The sequence below is a fragment of the Branchiostoma belcheri genome, unplaced genomic scaffold (genome assembly GCF_001625305.1).
Source record: "Branchiostoma belcheri isolate BF01 breed outbred unplaced genomic scaffold, Haploidv18h27 scaffold67, whole genome shotgun sequence".
NCBI lineage: Eukaryota > Metazoa > Chordata > Leptocardii > Amphioxiformes > Branchiostomatidae > Branchiostoma > Branchiostoma belcheri.
The window spans coordinates 621,057-631,589 of NW_017804320.1; the positions used below are offsets into that span (position 1 = coordinate 621,057).

At 40.8% G+C, this 10,533-nt stretch overlaps 1 protein-coding gene across 1 annotated transcript; it reads right to left on the reverse strand.

Moving 5' to 3' along the window:
• Nucleotides 1-6,121: 6,121 nt before the first annotated feature.
• LOC109483924 lies at nt 6,122-10,533 on the reverse strand. The gene is given in 4 exon segments (XM_019787065.1): nt 6,122-6,335; nt 7,062-7,190; nt 7,876-8,142; nt 10,034-10,533. Coding segments are annotated over 4 exon segments (1,110 nt in total).

The following is a 10,533-nucleotide window of genomic DNA, read 5'->3' on the forward strand; positions in this document are numbered from 1 at the left end:
AATCTATGCATCCAAATCAACGCATCGCATGATAGACATAGTGCAATTAGTGTTGCTTTTGCTAATCGCCCAAAATGCCAAAAATTTCAGGATCTAAATAACAATAAGAAATGGCATTCATTGTGATTTCAGTGGGGCAAAAATACATATTCCGGGTGAGAAAACCCGTCTAATATTAACTGGCATTCTTTTAGTCCTCTTTTTTCATTATTTCATACTTGAAACATTTCCTGTCTGAAACAGCCCCAAAACAAGCTGCTTTAGGCCTCTTATGTGGCAACCGCCAATTAAAAGCTAGAACCAGCCTATAGTACGAAACAAGGCCTAGGAACCGTTTTCCGTCAGCTACATTGCATTTTAATTTTGTTCATAGGTATCAGTATGCTATGGGAGAGGATTGATTAAATTTACAGACTAACGAAAAATGAGTTTTAACATCCAGGTTTGCCACCCTGAAATTGTTTTAACCCGCAAACACGTATATTTTTATGTACTATTTGAATTTTTTTCATTCTAAAAAAATTCCTCCCGTGACTTTGTCAGAAAACCTCTTCTACAAGTTCTCCTAATTTTTTTTTGGAGATCGGCACAAATTTGTAAAAATAACAACGGAAGTCTTATTTTAGACCGTCTGGGGTCCAAACGGACCCCAGCCATGTATTTGCACTTTCCTACACACGAAATTGTTCGAATGTCCTCAATATGTCTTCAAGGAAGCATTATTGCTTTAATATTACGCAGTTTGCCAAGTAACCTTAACCTCAGGAATTATTTCATCAGGTTTTCAGAGGTTTGACAATTTGACAATCATATGAGGTCAAAGGTCAACCCCATGTTCATGCCTGCAGGCCTCATCCTATTTTTGCATAAATTACGATAATGAGCTGGAATTTTTTAAACACTTAATCATGCCAAAATAAACGTCTTAATATGTTTAACCAATATATGTGCAAAGGTTATTTCTGAAAGGATGCAAAAAGGAATACAAATTTGAAAGAAACCAAATGGGGTCAATTTGGACCCCGTTCGGGCATTAACGTCACAAAAAAAGTTCGGGTGTTTGAGGGTTAATTTGGTTTAAGCTGCTTTTCTAAAATGTTATCAATATACCTTCACAGGAAGAGCTCATTACGTTTGCGCAACTACGCGTGCAAAGATGTATTTTTTACACTTTTATGGCGATGTAAAAAAACGTCTAGGCGACGCATAGTAAGGTTTTTCAAATTAGGATACCATTTTACACTTGCAATACTTAATCAACTTAGTCAATGGCTTTATTCAAATATACATGATAAGGATATTCAACATTATTATATAACAATATAAGGTGTTTATGTATATGTTAATGTTTATGAGGAACTCGATTAGAAACTAGAAGCGTAACATTTGCAAAGCAAATGCATAATGTTCACCTTCGCATATGGTCTGCTAGTATGTTAATTCTTATACTCATGTATATGGTGACAGATGTCTAAATTCCTTCTGCTATAAAACTGCAATATGATGTAACCCCAATACTAGGTTACCATGGTAACAGATAGACTGGTTCAGGTCATTGACCTTTTGTTTCTGAAGAAGAGGAAACAATTCGTTTTCCTTCGATAAACTTAAAAACAACAGTTGCTTACTAATCTTCCTGGACTCATGGGCTGTTACAGTGTTTAGTTGCAGTTATAACATTTTAAGATTTGGGTCTTTGGGCGCATTTACAGGTATGAATAATGTGTTTCTTGAAAAGTATAGAAAAAGGAGATTTTTTCGTTGACAGCTCGAGTGTTCTTAAACAATTTAATTTGGAAGTTCGCTTTGGTGATTGATGACCTAATTATTTGGGATTAAATATAACTAAATGTCATGAAAGTCTGGTGTTTTTTTTAAATGTACATGTTTTCCTCTTTGTACATGTATCTTCTTAGATGACGCAAGGTTACCAGTTTATGGTCAAATTATGGAAAATGGCATTTTTTTTTTCAAACGCGAAGACAGAACCAAATATTTAAGCCAGGTAAAGAAACGGTAGTTCGTCAGATAAAAAAAGTGTGTGGGTTGTCATTTCTTCCCTGCATCTGTACATGTGGTGCACGTAGTGCCAAGTGCCCTTGTTTTTACAGCTATAAACCTGCCCGCACCGCCGTCCATATTAAACGGGTACGGTGGCAACCTACATTTGTACACAGGTTGTCGGATAGCTTCTATTTTTCCTGTCTAGTTGTACTTTTTTTTATTTACTTATACCTAATTAAAACGGGCTTTCAGGCACAGGCCAATACTGATACCTAACCTGTCAAAAACACCTACTTGAATTTTAAAAAATGGAAAAAAAACTCCTACATATATTTATATTTAAAAAATGGAAAAAAACTCCTACATATATTTTTTTTCCCAACTTCCTTAACAAAATGGTATATGTATGTGTATTTTCTACTTACCCAGCACTTGTTTTCGGTAGTTAGGCCACACCGACTTAATTTTATAGATGATCATGACATCCGCGCGCGCATTGATTTTTGCCTGTTCTAAAAGAACATAACGTCCTCTGAGGCTCTGACCAGTGCCGAATCATAAATTCCACAAAAGGCCAGCACGTGCCGGCTTGTCGTATACGTCGCTATGTACTGCCGCAAATTCACAATACCGGCTTTGTATTCCTGTGGTTTAGTAGCATTTTTTGGCATTTTTTTTTATTTGCCCGCGCCCACTCGTTTGGGGGTCTTCAGAGGATGTCATCCATAAAATTAAAATGGTGTGGCCTTGCTGAAACTTACTACACCGGAACTAGGTAAATTCGAGTTGTTTACAACTGTTGCTTTTTTTGCCCCCCACCCAATCGTTTCTTCCCTCACAGGCATGTAACTTAGCAAAACAAAATATGACCACGAAATTAGGTCTCGTCCTACATATATTACCGGGTCAACCACTAGCAACCGTCTTTCAATAAGGCCAGCTTAGGCCATGTTGATTTGATTATATAGATGACATCCTCTGGGAACCCCAAAACTGATGCGAGCGTGCGAATAAAAAAAAAAGTTTGGACAAAAAAAAAAGTTGCGTTCATTATGAAATCTACGTGGTCATGAAGGTTGAACAAATGACACGGGGTGTGGTATGGCGAATAATTTACTCTTCAAATTCATTTCTTTACATTTTCGTCTTTTTCGTTTGATTTTGGCATTTTACGACAGTGGTATCGGTTTTAGATATTTTTTTTTGCAACTTACAGTATATATTTGCTGTTTTGTACGATTTGCAGCATGGTTGAAAACTTTTTTTTTTGGAAACGGCCGAAAATTGATGCGCGCGCGGATGTCATCCATATAATCAAATCAACATGGCCTTACCACTCCATGTTGGGAGGACGACTTTTGCTAAGGTCATACTTGAGGATTGATGCATGACTTAAACAGGGCCCAAAAAGACAAAACAAATATTCATGTCAACTAGTTACAAAGGCCCCTGTACTTAAATACATGATTACGGGGGTTTAAAGAGAACCTGGTAATTTTACAGGACAGTGCATTCCCCTGAGGCAGGGGAAGGCTACTCAAACTGTTATTTAGGTCACGCAAGCTATTAACGTAATTACGGTTGACACCGATGTGTAAGTTTCGTTCACCTTTTAACCTCCCTGGTTTGATGTTCTTCAAAAAGAGGTGGTCAAAGATGGCTGGGACAAAAACAGTAGGCAAAGACGCGACAGAAACCGATCAAGATAATACTACAGATCTAGAGGCCGCTTGTTTCACTTAAGGAAGATGAACGTAAAGTTCCATCGGAAGTTCCATCCTCCGTGCGGATGAACGTAAAGTTCCATCGGAAGTTTCATCCTCCATGCGGATGAACGTAAAGTTCCATCGGAAGTTCCATCCTCCGTGCGGATGAACGTAAAGTTCCATCGGAAGTTCCATCCTCCATGCAAATAAACGTTAAGTTCCACCGGGAATTGCAACCGCCTTGCGAATGAACGTGAAGTTCCACCGGAAATTCCACCCTCCATACAGATGAACGTAAGGTTCAATTGGAAATTACTTCCCTTATCCGGATGAACGTTCAACCGGAAATTCCATCCCCATGCAGATGAACGTTAAGTTCCACCGGAAATTGCAACCCCCTTGCGAATGAAAGTATAAAGTTGCACGAAAAATTCCACCCTCCATGCAGATGAATGTAAGGTTCAATCGGAAATTGCTTCCCTTATCCTGATGAACGTAAAGTTCCACCGGAAATTCCACCCTGAATGCAGATGAACGTTACGTTCCACCGGAAATTCCATTTTATGTTGACTTGACCCTGTGAAGTGTACTGACCATGCAAACGTATAACTGGACTGCTTCGTATACAGTCCTTTTTGTGTTTAACCGTGTAACATTGAATCAAACTGACGTGTATATTCGACCATCATATTGTCGTAGTAGTAGTCTTTAGTATCTATACATCGCTTACATGCTCGTTTTAACTGAACCTTTTTCTTATCACCAAGTATCCTGCCGGCCATTTAAAAACCTTTATAGAGTGATCGGTTGTCTGGCACTACAGGTGAGCTCCCTGATGGTGAATGTTGGTCTTTGATAGAGTAACATAGTTCTCCTCGGTGAAAGAAAAAGAGAAATCCATTTCTAGCACGCATAATTATATAATCACCTCACGGGCAACGCAAAAAGCCTAACAACGGGAGCACACAAGGTGTTTAGGTTTTACACACACCAAACACAAACAGATACACAAAGTTTTGAATCCAAACTTTCGTTACATCTCCCTCATAACGTCCTCTTGTGGTTGGTTAATTTTCTTCAATTCGCGGTACAGATTCAAATATAATAGTATAACGCATTATAAGACACAAATAAACTTCGTGAAACAAATGTGTTTGACGTGTAAAGAAGTGTTTTTATGTATTTCTAGCCTTTTAAGTTATGATGTAATGGTGCTCTAGAATTTTCCAGTAACTCCTTAAAACTGTCTTTGGACTACCCTCCATTCAAGCCCTTATTTGGTCTTCAACTTCCCTTATGTGGCGTCGGGTGGTGTAGTGGTTAGAGCAATCGACTGTGAACCGGGAGACCCGGGTTCGATTCCGAGTCGTACCCGGGACACGTCTGAACATGCGCCCCGACGTTGTGCCCTTGGGAAAGGCACTTTACACGAATTTCCTCACTCCACCCAGGTGTGAATGGGTACCTAACTTCGGTTGGGGAAAGTCGTATTGAGGTCACCTTGTGGCGCCGAATGGCAGCCGCACAGACCCTTGCGACAGTTCCACAAAAATGATTGTGGAATAAATATGTGTATTATTTGTATTATTTGATTGTTGTAATTGTTGTGATTTGTATTGATTATTATGTGATACCCTGCACCAATTCAGCCGTATAAAGGCTGCGACTGCACGGGTACTGTTTGGACAATAAAAACCATTTATTATTATTATTTCCTCGTGCGATGGTGCACAGGTCTGTCACGTACTTACATTTGGGTCACAACACACATAAACCTGGTTCCATTAACAAACATCATCCTAACATCATCTAGATTAATGCAATTGCAAATAAATTTATTTATTTTTGTTAATTATTACAACTCCATACATTTTTGTATGTGAATTATTACCTAATTTACATACCTAGTTGAGTTATTAGCTTTAAACGTTATACACAAAAAAACCGCTACAGTTCCAAACATGACCCCGATTTACACTGTGTTCTCCAACAGCTTTCCAATTCTAAAATAAAACCATTAACCTGACATTAACATTGCACTTCCAGAAAATTTTAGTATACACTTTAAGTCACCACTGAAATTTGCCCTAATAGCCGATAGGAGAACCATTATAGAACTTAATCTTCATTTTTGCTGCTACTAACCATCCACTTAATATTATTAACAGCCTTTCAATATTTCTCGAGTTATGTTAACAACAACAAAAAACGTAGGAACATGACAGAATAACCATTTTTAAACTTAAACTTTGTTTCCATAATCGCTAATTACTTACTAAGTATCAATTCACGGCTTCTCGATTTACGCTAAACACACGCACATACAACCAAGAACGCAAAAAATCCCGCTGCAGTACCGTTGGAAAACGCAAAGTAGACAATTCTGAACTTTACCTACATTTACCATCATTCTAGAACATGACACTAGCGGTGACTACATCCGCCATCTTGGGGTCGATCTTCCGCAGTTCCCGGTACAGGTCCTGGTAGAACGGCTTGTTGATGGAATGGATGGTGTTCGGTGCCAGCGGGTTCAGGTTGGGCTGAATGAGCAGAATGCGGATCATACTGGCGTTGAAGGCCTGGTAGATGCTGCATTCCGTGTCCCACGGATGGAGGGAGCACCTATCAACAGAACGTAAGCCATGTTAACTATCGAATATAATTTTTATCTGAGTACATAAATATTGCTTTGGGTGGTTGGGTCGTGGTGTATCTTTTTAATAAAGGTTGTTGTATACAGTGGAACCTGTTTAGCCTGCTTAGGTTGACAACACTTGGCTGGACTGAATATCATGTCATAATGTCATAGGAAATGGAATAGTAAACGCCCTGGCCCCAGAATCAGCCCGGAAGGCAGGCATGGGGAAGCCAAGGATTTCATAGTTTTGGGAAGTCTCAAAGGCCAGCTAAAGCTTTTTGTCGTAGATTGTAATTCGATAATCGCATACGTTGCTTCTACTATTTCTACAACATAATAAAACACAATTTTCACGGCTTCTGTGTAGTCAGTTAAAACAAAAGGATTTCCAAATTTTCGTTGACGCATATTTAATAATACACCATAAGAATTTTTTATTAAACGGTGACATTTTTTAACTATTCACGAACTCTTTCATATTGAAATTCTCGCCCACAAAATCATTTTTAAGACTAGTAACGTCAACAGATTTTGAAAGCAAACGTTAATTTACCTGGCACAGTCGCCTGGTATATGAAGTATAAATATTAAGTAAACAAAGACCATTCCATGTTGGAATGACGTTTACCACTGACATTTTATTCCTTAAGTTGGGTTAAAGTCTATTCCATTATTAAAAGGGAGAGGATGATGCTAAGTATGCATCTTACCTCAGCAACGACCACCTACTGCTACCATCATGGTCCACACTGTGCACAATGGTGTGGTTAAAAAGTGCATCCAACAACTTTAAGTCCACACCGTGGCGCTCCATGACGCGCTGTAGAGCCAGTCGTGACCTGTAAGGTAGGGAAGGGAAACAATTTTTCATTTTTCAGCAATTTGAAACACATGTGACTGAATCAGATGTTCAGCTTATTGTAGCATATGGGTAACACGAAGAATGGTAAGAAAAGACCAAAGACCGGAATATTTCGACGTATCAATGTAAAACTGTGACAACGTGTATATGTAATCCTAATTACAACAAACCACTATATTTTTATTATTCGAAAATAGAAGAAAAATACATTTCATTGATATTAAATCAATGCATTTATTTAGAGGAAGAGATGAGTAAAGATATCTTTTAAAAATCTCTATTTGTCTGCTCCCTCAAAAGCAGTTACGTCAGTGCTACTTCTTAATTTGTTTGTTTATTTAACCAGAGGACTTCATGTCTCTCATTAATAAGTTAAAAAAACGAAAAGATTTCAGACTCCCATAAATTATGCAATCTTCAGCTTCCTACATTCCCCCAAGCCGTCAATCTGAATTCCTGTATACTTCCAACCAGATTCTGAGACAACTATAGCCCTCACCGTCTACATGCCAATCTATCCCTTACCCACGTGCAGTCAACTTACTCTCTCTGAACACATACCCAAAACCCACAGCTCCACGACCCAAAATGATACTTTCATATCTAGAAGTAACAAGGAATATTTCTTAACCTCAACGTGCTACAGCGATCATTTCACTAACCTGTAGAGTTTTCCAGCGAAGGACTCCTTCCCATGTGACTTCCAGTGATCCATGGCTTGATGTCTTGCCAGTGCGCTCATGTTCCTGCTCTCCTCCACTAGGCTCTCTCTGGTGCCGACATGGCCATAGCCCAGATATCTGGACACGTTACCGTCCCAAGCCAGCGCACTCACGGACGAATGGAGGAGCCCGTAATGTAGAGGAATGGAAGTGTAGCTTGACTCCTGGAGAGTCTTTACATCGTTATGCACGATGTGTCGGACCAAGCTGCTCTATGGCACCAGCAAATCAAATCTATGGCTAACTCAAGAACAGCGGAAGCCGTTATCCACGTGACTGATCTAGCCCCCAGTGACACTAAAGGCATAGCCAATGCAATAAACTGCTCCCTGTCTTCTGTTACAAACTCACTGCCGCCACTGGATCCGTCATGTCTTCCTACTTACCTGCCTTCCCTTCCGCCGCCGGCTGTACAGCCCTGGGAGATGTACCAGAAGTTGTTGAAAGTGAAAACCCGGAAAGCGGCCGGACCGGACTCGATCCCAGGCAAGATTATTAAAGAATTTGCATATGAACTGAGCGGTCCACTCGCGGACATTCTCAACACGTCACTCAAACAAAGCATCGTCCCCGAGGAGTGGAAGTCTGCTATCGTCGTCCCTATCCCCAAAACCAAGCCTCCTTCCATTAACGAGCTTCGACCTATCTCCTTAACATCGTTGTTGGGCAAAGTCGCGGAAAGTTTTATCGCACAGTGGGTCATCTCGGACATCTTACCCCAAATTGACTCTAAACAATTCGGATGTTTAAAGGGCAAATCTACTACACATTGCCTCCTCGACCTGACCAATGAAATCTTCAAGGCTACAGACAAACCAGGAGTGTTGTGCTCGCTGGTATCAACTGACTATAGTAAAGCGTTCGATCGCGTTAACCATAATGTAGCCATTCAACGCCTAATCGAGCTCGGTCTGAGGCCTTCCCTCACCAGCTGGGTTGTGGACTTCCTCAGGGACAGAAGTCAAGTAGTCCGTTACCACGGAACTCTCTCTGAGAGCATGACTGTAGCCTGTGGTCTACCGCAAGGAACTCTTCTTGGACCCCTACTATTCATTGCGTACATCAACAGTGCCGCAGCCCTAGCCGCTTCTAAGCGCTGGAAGTTTGTTGACGATTTAAACCTTCTTGAAGCTAGAAACCCAACCTCAAAGCCTTCCAGTTTACAACAAGACTTAACAGATCTGGATACGTGGTCACACAAAAGCGACATGGTGTTACACCCGCGTAAGTGCAAAGTCCTACACGTCCAGTTTTCCAAGACATTGTACATACCCCACCACTTAAGATAAACAACATTGAACTTGAACAGGTCAACGTAATGAAGATTTTGGGACTGTACCTCCAGTCTGACCTGAAATGGAATACCCACATTGATTCCATCTGTAACAAGGCGAACCAGCGTCTATACCTACTTCGTAACTTAAAGCACTTCCGCGTTCCAGCTGTTGACCTCGTTACAGTGTACACCTGTTACATCCGCCCGGTACTGGAGTACGCGGCCCCAGTGTGGCATCCTGGACTGACCACTAAACTCTGTAGGAGAATCGAGAACGTCCAGCGTAGAGCGTTGCGGGTCATCTTGGGTGCTGATTTCATCTCCTACTCCAAAGCTTGCGTGCAGCTCAACCTACCATCACTTAAGACCCGTCGTGAGAAACTGACTTTGAACTTTGCCAAGTCCCTTGAACACTCTAAGCTGCACCGACATCTACTGCCGCCTTCTAGAACCTCGATTAGCGGCAGGACGACTCGCTCATCCCACAAACTTGACTCTGTGTTCTGTAGAACTGAAAGATATAGATCTAGCGCGATTCCCTACATGATTCGGATGCTGAATTCCTAGCTTTTACTTCAGAGTACGCATTTTAAATATATATTTTACTATTCATAATCGTTTACCCTGTCTGTAATTTATGTGTACATCTGATATTTTAAATGACCGACCTTTTAACGTATCTTATATTAATAATTAATGACGTATAATGATTTTAATGTGAGCTAACTTTTTATTAATTAACCAATTGTAATTGGCAGAGCACTTCAGGTCCCAATTACATGGAACCTGCCTTTCTGTGCAAGTGATGAATGATGAATAAACCATTATTATTATTATTATTATAAGCTATTGGAGAACAGGTGCGACTTAGTGTGAAGGGAATGGGTATGGTAGAAGTAAATTGTAGAAAAGATTTGACACCTGTTACTAATTCTAACTCCGTTGCGAGTGAAGCACAGAACCTGGACGCCAATCTTGCCTTTCGTGTACCTCAGTGACATATTCTTCAGCTTGTATCCTCCGAGGGCACGCAGCTTGCAATCTCTAACAGTTACTTCATATTCACCCGACTTGCCGTCTGTTGCAGGGCGGATCAGCATACCCATGGTCGTGTTCTCTATGTAGCCGACAATGTCTTTGTCAGTGGGAACTCGCATGACGAACAGAAGGTAGAGAGAATAGAGGGCTGCGTATATCCACCGTATGAGGTACATGGGGCTCTGGAGGAGGTGGTGGCGCCGGAAGAGGTGCTGAACACTTGGGGTGCACTCACAGTCGTCAATACGGGGGAGGATGGGCGAGGGTGTCCTGGTCGGCTTCAT